Source organism: Anopheles cruzii, chromosome 3 (genome assembly GCF_943734635.1).
Source record: "Anopheles cruzii chromosome 3, idAnoCruzAS_RS32_06, whole genome shotgun sequence".
Taxonomy (NCBI): domain Eukaryota; kingdom Metazoa; phylum Arthropoda; class Insecta; order Diptera; family Culicidae; genus Anopheles; species Anopheles cruzii.
In genome coordinates this window covers 87,026,047-87,044,174 of record NC_069145.1, presented here as the reverse complement: position 1 = coordinate 87,044,174, position 18,128 = coordinate 87,026,047, and the positions used below count along the sequence as shown (strand labels likewise).

Genomic DNA, 18,128 nt, shown 5'->3' with positions numbered 1-18,128 from the left:
GTATTATCGAATCAAAAATGAGCTGACCTGTAGCCCGAGCTGGGCTGACCTGTGTTTGCGTGCACAAACAAATAGTGACAGCCAGCCATTGTGATTGTTATTCAATTTCATCGACGAATAGGAAGGAATAGATGACAGGATGAAAAGGATGGATGTAAACAAAAAAGTGCAATCTGTTGTGTTTCACGTTAATTTATAGTTTTGTTTGAAATGCAAGAAATAGATCATACGTGCCTGGAAAAGGCGCAAACATTTGTGGAGGTAATGCCAAAAAACATATTTAGAGGGTAAAACCATTCAATTAAATCCGTTCTATTTGATAGGCAGTCAAGCTGGAATCGAACAAGGCGCTCGCCACATGCAAGTTCTGTGGCAAAACATTTAAATTTCACGCAATGCTCCGCCAGCACGAAAAGATCCATTACGGTGTGAAACAGTTCGAATGCGAGATCTGTCGTCGCCGCTTTCTTCATAAAGGCACCCTAAAATGCCACCTGCGAATGCATACGGGCGAAACGCCATATAAATGTCCGCACTGTCCGAAGGCTTTTCGGGGACAGACAGCCCTAAATTGTCATGTTTTCCGGCACACCAAGATGGGAGTAAAGTGTTGCGAGTGTTCAAAGATTTTTGCGACAAACTCCATTGTTAAACAACACATCCAACAGGTACACAGCGCGACACGATCGCACGTTTGCAATATCTGTGGAATTACTTACAAGTACTTGAAAAGCTTAAAGCTGCATCTGCAGAATCACGAGAAACGCGTTTGTCCCGAGTGCGACACTGTGTTTTCCAGTGTTTACGCAATGCTGAGACACCGCAAAGGTCATGTAAAAGAAAGTACCTCGTTTCAATGTGCATTCTGCAATCGGAGCTTTAGGCAGAAAGCCGATCTTAAGTCGCATGATAGATTGCGCGGACGAGCCTTTCAATGCGATATTTGTTGCCACAGTTTCAACAAACAGGCGTTTTTAACAAACCACAAACGCCGCGTCCACTGGCAACAACTTGGCTTGGAACAATTGAAAATAGCACAGCCAAAGCAAGGATGGAATCGTAAAGGTGTTCCGAAGCCAAAGCGCCGTGAGACGACGAGTTACGCCGAAGGTGGTGGAATCAAAAACAGCTCGATCGAGGGATCTATGGGCCACTCGACAGTTCTCGATTCTGACCACATTGGGACCAATTTTTACGATGACGAGCTATCATTGTCCAGGAAGCTGAATATTAGAAACCTTACAGATGCGTCTGTAGCAACTGAAGAAGCCGCAGAAACGGTGGTCAATGATAAGAATGCTGCTGTGGTAAGCAAATATTATAACAGGCGTCCCGGTTCAACAACGTTTACATTTTCATATCGTATTTCAGAAGCATTTTGAAAGAGCATTCGCAACGGACGGGACATTAAATAGACATGATAACGATATATCGGAAAAGATGTTCGAAAGCTCATCTTCAACATTCTGCACCAGCTCAGAAAGTGACGGTCTAACCAATCTTCGGGATAAGACACGTCGTAAACCGAAAACTGAACAAGAGGTAATCAAGTTGATAGACATTGTACTAAGAATGAACACCGCATTGACTGCTTAACTTTTTGTACATTTATTTGAAGCCTTTAATTTGTGAGATGTGTGGAAAACGGTACGCTTCTGCCACTACGCTCGCTGTCCATCGTGCAAACCGGCACCATTCACAACGCTTCCCTTGCGACAAGTGTGAAAGATCCTTCGGATACCGCTGTTATCTGGAGCAGCATATCCGAACGCAACATCGAAACGAGCTGATAGTTTGCAAACTGTGCCCGAAAAGATTCAAATATGTGCAAGATTTTAAAGTGCACATGAAACACCACGATGACGACAAACCCTTCAAATGTGATCAATGTACTTCTACGTTTCGATTTCCGAGTGCTCTGCGGAGTCACCGCCTGCTTCACGGTGACGAGTGGCCGTTCCAGTGTGACTGTGGCAAGCGGTTTCGCTTTGAGAATAGTTTACGCGTACACAAACGGTTGCATGGGGGAGAAAAACTGTTTGCATGTACCATTTGTGACCGTAAATTTGCTACTAAGGCACCAATGTTGCGGCACATGAATGTGCATAAAAATGGCAAACAAATGAGCTGTGCGGTATGCAGCGCTGTGTTCTATAAAAAGGTTGATCTAGCAGTTCACCAAAGCAAGGAGCATCCCAATCACGTTTTAGTCGGCAAAGTGTCACGGATTTACAGCTGCGAACATTGTGGTAAAGAGTTTATCAAGAAAAGTAACTTGAAAACACATTCCTACATCCACGAGGATATTTATCGGTATAGCTGCAAAGTGTGCGTTGAACATTTTAAACAATATGCCGGCCTGCGCAATCATATGATAAGCACACATCAACAAACAAATGTTACGGAGAAGCCCGACTAGAAAATAAATTGATTTCCGATTCACGTGCCGAAATATGATGTGTTTATGATGTAAAATTAAAAAAATGAAGCTATTTAACGGACAGTTTAAGTTGCCGTACTCAGCCACATAAAAAACGCAGCCAAAAAGTCCTCTACTGTTGAGCTGTCAATTTACCGTTTGTCGTTTGTTTGTAGCAAATGTAAACAAAGGTGCTTCACGAGGAATTCTGCAAAGCATCAGTCATGCCGAAAATATTCACCCCTACGAACCAAATCCGCCTCACGAATGTGGCGGTCGTGCGTATGAAAAAGAGTGGCAAGCGATTCGAAGTGGCTTGCTACAAAAATAAAGTTCTTTCGTGGCGCAACGGCACCGAAAAGGATCTCGATGAAGTGCTGCAGACAGTCGCGGTCTTCAACAACGTTTCCAAAGGAGAGGTGGCGAAGAAGGAAGAGCTGCAGAAGGCATTCGGGACGGACAATGTGACCGAAATTTGTAAAGAAATATTGACCAAAGGCGAGTTACAGGTATCGGAAAAGGAGCGCCAGGACCAGTTGGAGTCGATGTTTAAGGAGATCGCTACAAATGTTGCCGACAAGTGTGTCAATCCAGAAACGAAACGTCCCTATCCGGTTTCAATAATTGAAAAGTCTATGAAAGACATCCACTACTCCATAAAACCACACCGCAATGCCAAACAACAAGCGCTTGATGTGATTCGTCTGCTCAAAGAGTCGATTCCGCTGGAACGGGCAAAAATGCGTTTGAAGCTGACGCTACCAGCGAAGGATGCCAAACGGTTTAAGGAACGCATATCAAGAGTTAGTTCAACGGTCACGGAGAGCGAAAAATGGGAAGGCGAACGACTGGTGCTAACATGCCTTATTGATCCGGGGAGCTATCGTGAGATGGACGACATTATGCGGATCGAATTGAAAGGAGCCGGAGCGCTGGAAGTGTTGAACTTGAAGGAAATCAAAGAAGGCGAAGAAGTCCTGGAATAATCTACTGCACACGGCGTATGAAAGCTTCGCGAAAACTAATTTGAATGAATTTGTTAAATAAATGTTGATTTGTTGACGAAAATTATCATGCCATATCACTGAACGCTAGATAAGCAGGGGGAAAGTTAAGAAAAAAGCTCCAAATGCTGAATGAAAACAATTCTACATAAATTTAGAATTTAACCCAAAAAAGTTTGGCTATTAATGAATTAACTATAGGCCCAAGAAAACAATATTATGGGTTTGTTCCGAGCTTGAGATCCGATTCCGAACTGTTGCATGCATTTAAGGTTACGAATTGTTTATTTTTAATGTGTTTTGCCGTTGTAATACCACATACTTTGCTACTATTATTGAGTTAATTGGAAAACTTGTGCAGTAAATGAGTATACAGTCTTGTGTACACACGTAGTTTCAACCAATCTGGAAGTATTTTTAAAAGAGCAGTCTAAAGCAGGAAATAAAAAGAAAATGTTAGTATTCGTAGCAAAAGTATCAGGCGCTACACCGCACTACGATCAAGTGAAAATGTACCTGTATTCCGTGTGTCCAGTGACCGCAAGTAGTGTCAACTTTCCCGATCGTGTACCCTGCGTAATGCAAAAAATCTTTCACTTTCACCAATTGCTGGGTAAAATGCTTTTCCGGCGCATTCGGCTGAGTGAGATACTCCGTCATATTAGTTTCCACGTAACCCGGCGAAACCGTTTGACATTCGACCTCGTACGAAAGTAACTCTTGGCGCAACGCTTGTGAAAAGCTGGTCATGTAAGCCTTCGTCGCAGCGTAAACCGCGAGATAAGGCGTGGGGGCTAATGCCGATAGTGACGAAATGTTTACGATAAGCCCTCGCCTTTTACGTTTCATGGCGGGTATTAGTATGTTGCATAGCAACGTTGCAGCCCCAACGTTAATGTTGATTAGATCCCAAAGCAGCTTTTGGTCCATTGCTTCTAAGCGAATCGGTTTTTCGTTTATCACTCCAACGTTGTTGACTGCAAAAGTGAAATGCATTTCAATATTTCATCATCCGATGCTGTCTCAAGACGGGGAGATCATCTAACCCAGAATGCCGATATCAAGTGAACTGAGCTCCGTTTCCAATCCGTGATAAACTTGCTCGCCCTTCGAAAAATCGGTAACTAAAATCTTTGTTTCTACTCCATACTTTTCGGTGATCTCTTGCGATACTTTCTTCAGTTTGGCCTCGTTGCGTGCTATGAGCAAAACTTTCATGCCCTGCCGGGCTAAGTAGTTCGCATACCCTTTGCCGATTCCATCAGATCCACCTGTAATGACTGTAACACACGCATTAGACAATCTAGCAAAATTTATTGTCATGTATTGTACTTACCAGCCCATGGCCCATACTTTTCAGGAAAGCTATTGCTGCTCACTTGGGTCAACCCTCGAAACAGCAACAGCACTGGTGTGCGGAAGTTTTCATACACCCAACTGGCGAAACTGCAGATCCCTATGAATGTCAAGAACGTGACCAGCATCGTGTGATGCGCGGATTCCGATGTGTGCTCTGAAATGTGTCGACCGTCTCACGCGCTGACCAAAGCCACTCTACTGACCAAAGCTGTGCTGCCCAGCCAGCAACCTATCAACACACCCAGTCTGCTATCGCGGAATTGAAATTATATAAATCACGGTGATTGGCAACTCCAAGATTGTATAAAACACGGTACATAACACAACACTTGATGACGTTGCACATGCGTACTGTACATTTAAAGAAGGTTCGAGTGAATTCCGGTTTATCGAACTCGACCACTTCCTTTAGGAGTAAGTAGCAAAGCAAAATTACGCATATAACCCGTTCGCACGCGATAAATAGCACAGGCTTTGGCTTGATGCTTTAAAAAAAAACCATGTCAAATAAAGCAGGTCACAAACGTCAAAATATGTAAACAAAACAAAGCTCTGCTGATGTTTTTTACACATTCATTGAAGATTCACTCATTCGTGGAATCTTGTGACTTGTGTAAAACAATGTGACTTGTAACAATAAAATATATTTTTTTAGAGGACTCATGATGATGATGATGGTGATAGAAGAAAATGTTTGTGTCTCGAACGACTTCACATTATGTTTGCTGGACATTTTACACAGCAGCTATAGTAGATCGTGTAATGATTATTTTGGAAATAATATAATTAATACAAACTAACAATAGGATTTTTTATAAGACTATATATTGAGCGACTTTGGACAAATAGTGAATATGTAAGGGAAGATATGTAAAAATAATCTAAATATTCTAATCACTTGCTACTGTAAATGGTATTTAATATTTCAAACAAGTAAATGAAAACACCAAATAAATATGACAATTTAACCTTTTGGAACGAGAACTTCGTCTCCCCTAGTGCATTAACAGAAAACTGGTTAAACCAGCTGGTCAGTTCCGTAGGCATGAAACACTCTGCGGTCACCCGGCGCTAGATTAGCGTATGAAACATATCCTTTTTGACCTTAGCAATATTTTATTGTCCAGCGTTTGGCGAAGGCGAATGAGAAGAATTGCTGTTAAAGACTGAAGAGGAACAGACATTTATGGGATAAACAAGGCATGTGGCCCTCTAGGTAAAAGTATTTGTCCAAATGATATTTTTAATTACAAAAATACAAAAAAAAATTGTAACTATTTTGAAAGTAACCTTAGTATATTTTTTATGTAACATACCGATTAGTATTACTCTTTTGTTTTTTTTACTGGGCTTCTGTCTTAACTCATTACGACTCTGATACATGTGATCATTGCCGGTTAAAGTGGTTTAACATTAATTGAATTAGAAAGGGTTCTGCCAGGCAGCTTCCTTCCACGGTTGGTGGTCAGCTTGGAACCCTCCATTTTTCGCGACGTATCTTTTTTACTAAAGCACCGTGGAAGCTCCCGCTTTAAAGAATGGTCCGCAATCGCAACCGGATTCTCAACTGCCCGAAAAAATGGTGTGACCGTTATCATGTTATGACCGACTGAGGAAAAAACCGATCTCGATTCACATTCGTGTTGTTTGTATGCGAAAAAATAAAGGTACAAATAAAGGTACTCGAGGGACAACAACCACGACCACGGGAATCTATCTTCGCAAGGGGAGGATAAAAGACTTTATTAGAAAGAGTGTAAAAATATCCATGCTTTAGCGGGTTCCCCAGCCATACTTGTTGGTTTTACCCGATTCGCACCATATTGTTGCGGTTTTTCTGTGGAAGTTGTCGTTTCGTTCGCAAACGAAGGAAAGATAGACCACCCAAACCGCAACCAAATCAGCGCTACTCCTACCATTATCCAGAGTTCCCTGACGAAACGCTAAGAGAGATTTTTCCACCGTTCAGCAGTGTTCCTCGCGAAAATGGTTAAAGTATCTGGATCCTTTGGTGATATTTAGAATATTTAATGCTGCAATTGGGAAGAGCAAACTTAAAACGGCCGTAGCCTTTTCCGGACTACAACGGCAATTGCTTTCTCAAAAATTATGTGAAGTCAGTGTAAGCTGTGTGCGTTAGATCTCTCAGAGGGTTTATCGGTCGGAGGGTATTAGAGTTGTGGTATATTTGGCAGTGCGTAATAAAGAATAATATGACAAGGTCAAGAATGAGAAACTATTGACCACATACCATGAAAGAATCAAACTAAACCGAGAGATCCAAGACCAAACATTAAGAAATAACACCATGTCATAACTGACTGTTCCATGACAGTAATCTTAAATAAGTTAAACTTTTATTTGGATTAAGAATTAGTAATTGGGTAAAAATAGATTTAGTTTTATAGAAAAAGAATAAGAAGTTTTCTTTCTGGAAAATCTTCCCATTGTGCCTGGACACGTTCAAAGCCCCTTAAAAAATGGGCAAATGTTTCTTATATAATGATGAGAAGCTTAAATTTAGTATAAAAACATGTTAAAACCAAAGACAATGTACTACTACTACTATTATTTTTATACTTTTATACTATATACTACTACTAATTTTCGATGAAAAAGAAAAACATTATAGAAAAGGCAAGCCTTGTCAAAAAAAAAGAGGAGACGCTAGCGATAGTGCGCAAGGTCTCCAGATCCGCTTGGCAACTCCAGCATCTTCAATATCTGGCAAAAAAATCTCCTAAAGCGCAAGACTCTTTCTGTCGAATCGCAATGACTAGTTGGAGAATGTCGAGCAAAAAATCGTTATCCGAACAGGAAACGTAGGCGCGGTCTAGCTCCTACGAGTGCCGCGGCGAAATTTCGTTTCGCGTTTCTTACTGACAAAAAAAAGCGGAACTAGAGCGAGAGGCACATAGATATACAGGAGCAAAACGCGGATCGTTTTCCACGCCAAATAGGACGAGGAAAATGCTCTGGCTCCAATTTTCGTCGCTGCTATGCGGCTCACAAGCGAGATCTTGGTCGTTTTAGCTGAGGCTGAGAGTTCTGAGTGAGTATTATTTAAATTTCGTTTTCGCCAAACGCTAAAAAGATGGGAGAAAAGCGTCGACATTATTTTTCATTTCCGTTTTCAAGCGTGCTATCTATCTCTTTTTTCTATATCACCCTCTCATTCACTACTAGTCCCTCTCTGTCTGACTCCCAGTCTCTCTGTCTCTCTCTGGCCCTTTTTATATTTTCCTCTTATGTATTTTTTCTCAGTTCGTTCCTTACTTCCTCGGCTCTGGGCTATCTTGGAGAACGTTCTTTCTTCTCTCATTTTCTCACAAGGCTGTTATCCTGCCATCACTATGGTAACGGATGATGGGGTTGTATACTCGTTGCTAGTGTGTGGGCATTTTCCTCATCTTTTCGATCATTTTCTCACCTGTCTGCCAATTTTTATCACGCGTCGAATTGGGTGTTGTACTCTACGATAATGGCTCTATTCGGGACTTTAGATCTTTAGCAACGGAGAAAAACTATTGTTCTCGGCACGCCAATCTAAGATTTATCAACCATGATATCCATTCCATTGCTGCCAAAACGTACCATTCTTTCCTGTTCTTGAACTTAAATCCATAAATACCGCCGTGATGGCACGCACTATAATTGGATCAAATGCTTACAAATATTGGGAACAGTGTGGGCTAGTTGAGCATGCCAGAGCAGCGTTCGCAGATCTAGATATTTATATAATTTGAGAACTTGGAAAGGTACGCTACATACTTGGGCTAAATTTTCCTCGTAGCATCGGCGTTTTTAATAGGTAATCGGATTATCCCGATGCGGTCTAGATATCTATTACTGCTTTCTTTTTAGTGGTTAAAGAGTTTATACAGTAATTGATCATCTTACATTCCTGCTTCAAGAATGTTTTCTTATTGCTACGAAGCTATGCTGGGTATTGATTTTCTTCAGAAGATTGTATTCGCCCAGACCAACTCCTCAAATTGATTCTTTTCTGCGATGATTTGAAAGTAAAGCAAAGGCGCACTTCCACTCCTCTAACCAAAGAACAATATTTGATTTGATTAAATTCTTGCCAAAGACCCTTTCTCTGCAGAAACAACGAAAATATCAAATGGTAAATTATTCGAAACCAACCCGCAGCTGCACAGAACAAATGGCGGAATTAATTAAACCTTAAGTGCAGGGAAAAAGCCTTCACGCAGATGATGGAATACTGTCGACATTTTGGAAAAAATGATTCGTACTTCAATTGGAAGGAAAATTTATGTGTGCGTTTCGATGCGGATATGTATATTCAAGATGGTAAGGAACCTGTGTGGTAAATAAAAAAGAGGAACAGAGAGCGAACAATAGCGAACTCTCGAAGCAAAGCTTAAGTAGCACCAGTACCAAAAGGGTTTAGAATGAGCGTTTTCCACGACGTTTTGCTATTTCATTCCCTAGTGGCATCTTTGAGCTTTGGTCTCCTCGCGCTACATAGAATCGCGCCCTCACTTCTTAATCTTCGTTTTCCCAATAGTAGTAGTAGTGTGGTTTCAATTCACAGCAGCACCACGCAATCATTTTAAAAGAGTACAAAAAAACCATTTGTTCTAAAAGGACTAGAGCATCTTTTCCCAAAATTTCTCCGGTGGTCTGGTTCACGTAAATGACGTTGATTTGATAATTTGAAGCTCATATAGTACCTGTGATACTACGGAAAATTGTGAAATCGGTAAACAAGCACGTGATGTCTTCATAAAGTAATAAATCACGCGAAGCTTTTAAACGCCAATATTTCTGTACTATTAAACTGACGGTTGCTGTACTATTAAAAAGTCAATAAAGAGCTTCCAGTACCGTTACTTTGCTAGTGCTAATTGTGAATGTTAGTTTACAGTGCAAACGAAAAACGTTCAACATTCTAAAGTGTAAAGTAATTTCGTTGGTAGGTAACAAAAAAGGTGCCGGTTTTAAAATCTTTCGATGCCTTCGAGTTTTCTTCCTTCTGCGCCCACATTTTCTGCAAGTGAATTTCGCAAGATGGCGTTTCCAAAGAATATTATGCTCGGCATGGCTTGTATAGCCTAACGCCGCGCTGGTTCAACTTTTACTGCTTACCCCAGAGAAAATGTCGGAACGATGCCCTGGCCCCTTGCTTTCGTGAGGTTGTGTGATAAGGAGTCGCATAATATACACTCGTAAGTGCCACGCAAGATTTTGACGCCCTGCTGTTGGTGGTAGTATAAGGGTTTTACAATACACGAAATTAGAGCGAGTGCCCCCTCGTATTCCGCTGGTGTACGGTTTCTGCAGGCAGGTTCTAAACTTTTAGAAACTCATTACGAATTTAATAGATATTGACGGAATGGTGGCAGCGGGATGCTCTTGGAGTCAGGGTTTTATGCGTATTATCAAATGTTGTTACTTTGGACGGAAGAGGGCCACTATTTATAGCACCGGAAAGCGGTGAAAGTAACGGAAGTGATTAATATTCGATTGAGGTTTCACCAGCATTCTATGCTTGATGATCCATTGAACCGATTAGTAAAACGTTGACTTACCCAAAAGGGTGCCAAATACAAATACCTTTGAAAACATGAACGTAATTTTATTTTATTCTATAAACACTGCGCATATTACTTCAATTTTTATGTACATCTCTTTCCTGTTCCCATACAGAACAATGATCCCTGGTTTAAGTATCTGGTTCCAAAATTGGTCTTTGGTGACTAGAGTATTACTTCCCGTGAGGTGCTGGCAACAAACCCCCGTTTTAAAGGGCGTCAGTAACTTTACATTCTATTTTATATTATTTTGATGTGATACCCTATGGAGGCCTTCTAGACTCCCTGCAAACTTCTCGTGCAAACTATTCTCGAAAAAGGTGCCGTAAGTTATAGCTTTGCGAATATTTTCAACGATTTTTTGCCTGCAAGCAACTTTCTTTCACAGTTTACACCGTTTTCCTCCGGAAATATAACGGATATACCAGCAGGGTACAATGCAACTCTTTCTGCGCGCACTGTTCTGTGCCTGGGCGCAATTAACTGTATCAGTAATTGGCGTAAGACATGTTTAAAAAATGACCTGGCCATCGTTTACCCATACGGCACAAGCATGGGCAATTCGTGAGAAAAGTGCGTTCGCGTGACGCTGCTAGATGCTCATCGGTCAAGACATTTGGGTCCACCACGGCAGATGGGTAGCTAAAAACCCTAACGGTTTGAAAAATAGCGCCCGAGAAAGGAACTCGATTACGTTCGAAATCGTCCCCTCTAGGAATGGAAACCTGTATTTCCCGTTTTTCTCGTACGCTTGGGAAGCCTAAAAATTATAAATTGATGAAAATGCTCCCAAACCGTTGAAACCAAAACCCTTCTTCATAAAAAGGACACGCTGACCGGTACGTTGCGCATGCAAATGTACCTTACCTGGGGTGGCGCGGACAACGCACGTCTCAAGCCGGTTTCGGCCTCCCGGCAGGCTTACCAAACCGGACAACGGTCAGTTGACGGACCTCATCGTCCCTTTGTGGAATTGTTCTGAGTCCCCTAATCAAACAAATCGTAAGACGCGACGACTCGTCACACACGTATGGTCACTCATCGCATCGTGTTTTGAGGCATTTTTCTCACGTTATGCGTGTGATAAAAAAATACATCTTTTTTACTAACCTTAAACGATTCAAACCCGATAAGATATTGTTATTAAAACCTGATTCTGATAAGCCAGAGGTAAATCACGGTGTATGAATTGTTTCAATTTGAATTCTGAATTGTTTCAATTTGAATCAGGGTCAAGCAAATTTCGACTGATAAAAAATAGAATTGCGAAGGTATGCGACAAGTGTTTTCGAAGAACCGTTTGTTGGTAAAACGTATAGAGAAAAGCGCTAGAAACAGAAGACTTGTTAAATACTTTTATGAGATAGATAATTTGCTCTTAAACGAAAACTTAGTCAGTGCGAACCGAAACATAACGCGAGAAATTTTGAAAATGGAGTGTACTATTATGAGTGTCAAATATGATGTAACGATAGAATAAAATCAACGTATACTTGTAGTTGGAAAATACATGGGACTTGTACTTAATAAGTTCAATTCACCCGGCTAAAAGGTATATAATTTCTTTCATTATCTTTAAATACGTCTGCCAAAAATGTGTAAGTGGCCAAAAGAAGTGTAATGATAAATTGTATCAAAACGAAGGGTGACACAAATTACTTTGATTTCCAACCTTAGACCTATGCCATTGTCGATCCTCGTGCTTAAATTACCTCCAGTATCGCAAAATGGTGGCGTACTAGGTAAGATTAGATTTCTTATGCAAACGCAATCGTTGCGTTCGTTATAAATCACATTTTCCCCTAGTAGAAGGAAAGGACAACTCGCTAGAGCTAAACGAGGGTGAAACATACGGCCATTTTCCCTTTCTATGTGCACATAAACTGTACGCCTACAAAATTGGCTGGGCAGGAGAAATTGTGCCAACATGCCTAGTGCTCAGAAAAGCCTAAAGAACAAAGGCAAATCCATTACCATGGAGCATTCAGTCGGATCTGTTCGAAAGATTCTATGAATTTTGCACCCTTGGAACAGCCACTAACTGAAAGTGCAATTTGATTACGTAGCCTTGCAATTGCTTTTAATAAACTAACGTTTATTTTTAAGAATTATCGTCTACTATTGATAGTGTCCTCTGTCGCAACGAATCGAGGCCCAGTTGGGATCACACACAAGAGAGTTACTGCTAATCCTTATAAGAATTTTGTGTGTTTGGAATGATATAAAATGGTTTTTAAATGGACGTCTCTCGGTTAGCAGCTGTAGCACCTGGAACTAGAAACAGCTCTTTAAAATTAGTAAGAGTCACCCGGGAAGTTATTCAGATCGATGCTGTTAATGAAAAAGTTAAAAAGGATGTTTATTCATTAGGGTAACATTGACCAGTCTGCCATAGAGGCCATAGAGGAACGAACTCGCTCAGGGGCAAAAATCCAAAATTACGCATAATTTGGGCATTCCTTTAAATGAATCAATTGATGAACCACGCCATTGTCAAAATTTCATATAAGGCTCGGGACCGAAAGCCAACAACTTAAACTCTGGTGCATGCTGATATCGGGTGCCCCTTTAAACAGGGTTGCGGAACCGGTATCATGTCCTACCTCAATTGCCACAACCAAATCGTCTGTGCCACTGTCCACCACCGAATAACCGGCTAGCCAGCACCCAATAACCCGAGCCAGCCACATGAGCGGCAGGGCAAATCAGCCTCAATCCTCATGTTTCCTCGCCAATTTGGGAGACGACCGCTGTTGACTCTAGTGGATCGTTGCCGAGCCGTGGGAAGGGAAGTTATCGATCTCATACAGCCAGGGATGCGTTCGTCGTCGTCAGTGATGCGTTCGTACCGGTCGGCTCGCTTTAATTCACGCCGAGATTCTAAAGTAAGAAGCCTATACATCCCAATTTGTACAACCTCTACTAACCTTTGAAGACGAGCAAAGCCCTTCAGCAAGACGATGCAGCCCCGTACAGACTGGAAGCGCACATGTGTTTAAGGATACCACCCAAACAGTGCTCTGGTTGTGAGTTGTGGAAGACGTAACGGAGAAATTCCCTGCCAATATCGGCTGAGGTGGGAACTTGTTTGTTCCGTTCCGTTCATTGGTCCATGCCTTGCGAACTATCTAACCCATGCTCTAAGTGTTAGACGTACCGACAGTGTTGCACTCTAGGTAACCTAACCAGAAGGTTACTTTTTCAATACTCCCATTGACCGGTTCTGGCTCGCTGGTGGATTGAACCCGGTTGCTTCAAGGTTGCAGCCAAATGACGATAAAATGCCGGAAGTCGTTCATTTCTCGGCCGCATAAACACACAAGCGTTCCTCAAACCCTAGCTCCCGGTCTGGGTCTGGATGTAGAGAAACGGTGGAGCTTCATGTGTCGTGAGCTTTGCCAAATTCGTCCGGCTCAACGTTCCTCGTTCCTCCTGCAGCTGACATCGATAGTCAACTTTCACTTCGTGTGAATGTGAAGAACATTGCTTCGACATCATCCGAGTCCCAGAAGTAGGTTAGCAGTGTTGTACCAGCTAGGGCCAAGGTCCACCCGTAGGGGCAGCATATTGTACATACGAGCATTGATATTTGCTGTCGTAAACATGCCGTAAGGTTGCGATAATTTTATGGGCTCGGTCACACACGGCTCAGTATTTTAATCTTATCTTGGTGTAAACATTTTAGCGTATCGACATCAAATGAAAATTCGATGTCTTAATGTTCAAATTGTGTCCCAAAACAAGATTTGGAAATTTGTTACTGTAACACCTTCCCTTTTTCAACACCTGTAGTTGTCTATTTTCTGGTTAGTCAACAGAGAAAATTCGGCTTGATTGAAAATTAAAATAATTGACTAGATCCTATTGATGATGGATTAACGTGCGACCGATACACTAACCAACGAGATGTTGGGAAACTCTTGATGTGGTCAAGCTGTGTGGGTCAGCCCGCTGCGACCGTCCGATCTGTGCCACACACCGTCCTAAAGCCTTGTACAAATCGCTGTATTAAAGCTCAATTTGCATATTTTCTCGCCGGTGGGCCGTTCGATGCCCTGATTGACCGGCGATGCCGGTTTGCGGTCGTTCACTTGTCTTCATCCGTCTCGGCTACGGGAAGAAAGGCCAGACAAAACTAGTAAGTCGAAAAAGTCTACCAGTCTACCGGAAAAATGTGTGAATGTTCCAATAACATGTGATATTCTCGTGTTTAGCGACGCAGTTGGAACGCCATTGCTACAGAAAATCAAACGCATCAAGGCCGAGGGTTGCAGGATTGTTAGACCGTCCCTACAGGGGATTTAGGAGCAAATCGCGGGTTGCTATCCGCGGGCCGGGTGGGTCGTAGGCACGTATGCAATGAATGAATGAATGTTGTAGATCGGACCACTGGGCGGAAACGAAAGCATATTCCCTAACCCTCCAGTTTTTACACCAAGGGCTACGTAGTTTAGATCCAATGCTCCGGTTACCGTACGTTCACCGATCAAAGTAAACGCAATGAGTGTCATACAATAGCGCCATCTATGTTACTATCGTCCCATAGAAGCAGAAGGTTTCAACACATTTTAAAACCATAAAAAACACTGCCAAGGTAATTTTAATAAAAACGCTCTCCACTAATTCTTTTTACTATAGATTTTTAACGTGTCAGGCAATTTTACGTAACTAACGAGCGGGCCAGGGGAGAGAAAGCAGACTTTTCATGGAAACAGGAGGACGACAAACGATCGCTGTTCTCACTTGGTCCGTTCTTTCCCCTCAACTTTCTGCTTTCTTGTTCCCTTGCTTTGCGAGAAAATAGAAAAATAAGCCACGCCTTCACAGAATCTGGAAGTATGCTATCATTCAATTTATTACCCATTTTTACCGTCCCCTTCTTATGCGATCGCGAAACTTTTCTCATTTTCGTTAGCATGGCGACTTTAGTCCTTTCCTCCCTCGGGGTGCTTTGTTTTCCGCCCGAGCACAACCCGGCGCCGCTGCTAGCGCCCGCGATGTTGCCACAAAAGGACCAAAGATGGTAAATGGCGCTTTCTTTGTTCATCATTTTGGCCCGACGAAACTCTACCGTGGAAGGATACTAGTTTTATGTAAAACTGTGAAAACCATTTCTCCGTTCTGTGAGCGTTCAACTATTATATTTGCATCTTTCGTACATAGAACGACTGTTTTTTCTGTCGCGACGCAAGAACCCCATTAAGGGAGCTTTTTTACGTCGACCATAAAACCATTTTTTGTTATTGTTTAGCCGACCGAGGGTGAGCGCCATATGGCTGCGTTAAAAGCATTTTTCCAAACACCTATTTCCTAAGTGAGGGCCATGTAAGAAGTTATGGTTTAGTACGCAAACAACCAACGGAACACCTTTTATGTATGAATTCTACTTTTGCTGTAGCTGATAGATTATAGACTATTTTGTGTGTAGCACACCGCTCACAACTAGTACAGGACGAATTATTAACTCTCAACAAGTGCAGATCCCAATCGAAAGCGGTAGGGGACACATTTTTTTCTACTCATCTACTGAGGCCAAAAAGGATTAAATGAAGCAGTCCCGTCAGTGCGCGAAACCTTCTCGAAACACCAGGCTCCTTAGTGCGTTAAAAAGCATTCAAAGCCAAAAACCACCTAAACCGCGGTCAAGCGAAAAATGGGGCCTGCCGACGAAGACGGCGCTACGACGACGCGCAGCCAGAACCGTCGCAAGCCAAACCCCGCACCGTGTTCCACCACATCCGTGCGAAGGACTTCTGCTAACCCAATACATACGCGCCGAGGGCCGACCAGTGGAAAAGACGCATTTACTGCGCTTTCGTGTATATTTGTCTTTTTTCCTCCAGCGATAGTTGTAGCCCAAGCCCGTGCGCCTTGGTCCTTATCTACATCTTGGCCTTGCGAGGAGAGATTTTTTATGGAGTTCGAGCACACTTTTCCGCATCTTGGCGAGCACGCGCGCCGCGGCTTGCTTAGATGTTGTCCTCTTGCGAACGGGCACAACTGCGCGTGTGACTGTGTGTGTAGCACAAAAAAGAACCCATTCTTTTGTGATTTTCTTTTTTTATTCGCGACTTCTGGCGCGAGAAAGAGTGGAAAACCCTGCGAAAGAGAGCGATGGCCGAGAGACAGAGATGACGAACGTTAAGAGATGAGATGGAGACGAAGAGAGAGTGCGGTAGATTGAGAAAACGCGGAGTACTTAGAAAGGACCCGTGAGCGTATTCGCTTTCGACCGGAATCCGTTTTCTCAGTCCACGAAGGATATGCGCGTTGGTATCGGTAAAACATTTTCTTTCTGAGTTCGTGCAGAAGACCCCTTCACAAACCCTTTCGGATCCTTCTCGCTCTCTCTCACTCTCTTTTCTTTAAGTGGTCGGCTCATTCTTATGTTCTCTCACCGGCTTTTCGGCTCACTCGGATTGCTTGTGTGCGTTCGATGGCAGGCCTCTGGGAGAATGGGCCAAGCCAAAGGATATCATCGTACAGTAATGTCGTATAGTAATGATGATGGTGACCTTTGGCAAGGATAAGGCAAGGAGGTTTTCAAGAGAGCGAACCGACTCTCGGCGAGAGAAGTCTTTGTTTTTATTGTACATAGTGTGGCAGTGTAAGTGGCGTTCGGGAATGTGTAAAGACTTATATATTTAGAACGGAGTGCAGAGCGGCGCCAGCTTCGACCGTTTCCTTTCTGTTATCATCATCGTCCTGCCACCGCCGCACGGGCCGCCTTTCGAATATGTATGTAAAAATTCTGTAGATGCTGGCATTTTCTTGTGGTTTTTGCTGTTTGCTTTTTACAGCTTTACCGTCTCTTTCTCTTTCTAACTTTCTCGCTCTCTCACTCTCTCTCCCTCTCTCGCTCGCTCTGTACATCCTTCTCTTTCTCGCTCTACCCCTTTAAGGTTCAGACGCACACACAGCTACAGATTATTTGTTTGCTCCTTTTTTTGCTATGAGTTCGTATAAGTTATTTCATAATTTTAGGGAGAGTACTTTGTGCAGCCCCAAAGAACCGTTTGAAATGTTCACATTAAAAATGAGATAATGCTAGTTATGACTTTAGTTCAGTGGCTCGAGTTATGATTTTCTTCGAGCGTAGTGTGGCATCATTGGAAGTTAACTTCGAGATAAAACAATGAAAATGCCCAAAAAGCTTTATCGTTCAATATGTTTTTACTAAAAATCGCATATTTAAATTTTATACAATGCCGTCCACGATAAGGCCAAAAAACGTTGGCACTTTTCTTCACGCTTCCGTTGGCCGTTCGGGGTGCCTGTCTCCTACAAATATTCACCACCACTGTACCATCCGACGGAAGCTGGTCCTTTCTGCCCCCGCTGCGAAGGAAAGTGCCTTTCGAAAGGATTAAAAGACGATGATCGGAGAAACGCGCTCGGTGACTGGAGCGGTCGCTCTTCCTTTCACTCTCCTGCGGGGGAGGTTCAGACGCCTTTTTTCACCCTTTTCCATTTCCCCGCCGCTGTTTTTTTCTCTTGCACACAATACCATCTCAGCGCCATCAGCACCAATACCAGCGGAACGTTCGCCAGCACACTGGCACATCGTTTTTTCGGGTTTCCACTCGGAAGCGGTTCGTTCCGTTCGTATTTTTTGCCCACCGACGAAAGATAACCATTCCTCTGTCCGATATCCTTGCGACGACGAAGATGAGGTGCACGCCTTCTTGAGGTGGATGATGAAAGACGGCTTAATGCCGTCCAAGGTGCGCGCGTTTCGTGTTACTTTTTGTGAGGGTGGGTGGGTCGGTCGATATTTTTTGTTTT

The 18,128-nt window shown here is 42.7% G+C and overlaps 3 protein-coding genes across 3 annotated transcripts; 2 read left to right on the top strand and 1 right to left on the bottom strand.

The window, feature by feature from the left end:
• The first annotated feature begins 1,155 nt into the window (after window positions 1–1,155).
• Window positions 1,156–2,419, top strand: LOC128271244 (oocyte zinc finger protein XlCOF19-like). The gene is made up of 3 exons (XM_053008689.1): window positions 1,156–1,307; window positions 1,372–1,542; window positions 1,619–2,419. The coding sequence occupies exons 2-3, from the start codon at window positions 1,441–1,443 to the stop codon at window positions 2,417–2,419; spliced, it is 903 nt and encodes a 300-aa protein (XP_052864649.1). The 5' UTR covers window positions 1,156–1,307; window positions 1,372–1,440.
• A 205-nt stretch (window positions 2,420–2,624) lies between these two features.
• Window positions 2,625–3,536, top strand: LOC128272780 (ribosome maturation protein SBDS). The gene has a single exon (XM_053010653.1). The coding sequence runs from the start codon at window positions 2,644–2,646 to the stop codon at window positions 3,403–3,405; it is 762 nt and encodes a 253-aa protein (XP_052866613.1). The 5' UTR covers window positions 2,625–2,643; the 3' UTR covers window positions 3,406–3,536.
• Window positions 3,537–3,724: 188 nt separating this feature from the next.
• Window positions 3,725–5,078, bottom strand: LOC128273389 (inactive hydroxysteroid dehydrogenase-like protein 1). Its single transcript, XM_053011336.1, has 4 exons — window positions 4,760–5,078; window positions 4,470–4,703; window positions 3,940–4,400; window positions 3,725–3,853 (listed from the first exon to the last, which is right to left on the bottom strand). The coding sequence occupies exons 1-4, from the start codon at window positions 4,905–4,907 to the stop codon at window positions 3,764–3,766; spliced, it is 933 nt and encodes a 310-aa protein (XP_052867296.1). The 5' UTR covers window positions 4,908–5,078; the 3' UTR covers window positions 3,725–3,763.
• Between the last annotated feature and the right edge of the window lie 13,050 nt (window positions 5,079–18,128).

Bases quoted from the DNA above. Each gene is read 5' to 3' on its own strand.
- LOC128271244 (XM_053008689.1), top strand. From the start codon at position 1,441: ATGTTCGAAAGCTCATCTTCAACATTCTGCACCAGCTCAGAAAGTGAC. The intron at 1,543-1,618 runs GTAATCAAGTTG...ATTTATTTGAAG, and splicing joins AACCGAAAACTGAACAAGAG to CCTTTAATTTGTGAGATGTG.
- LOC128273389 (XM_053011336.1), bottom strand. From the start codon at position 4,907: ATGCTGGTCACGTTCTTGACATTCATAGGGATCTGCAGTTTCGCCAGT. The intron at 4,704-4,759 runs GTAAGTACAATA...CGTGTGTTACAG, and splicing joins AAAGTATGGGCCATGGGCTG to TCATTACAGGTGGATCTGAT. The intron at 3,854-3,939 runs GTACATTTTCAC...TTCCTGCTTTAG, and splicing joins ACTGGACACACGGAATACAG to ACTGCTCTTTTAAAAATACT.
- LOC128272780 (XM_053010653.1), top strand. From the start codon at position 2,644: ATGCCGAAAATATTCACCCCTACGAACCAAATCCGCCTCACGAATGTG.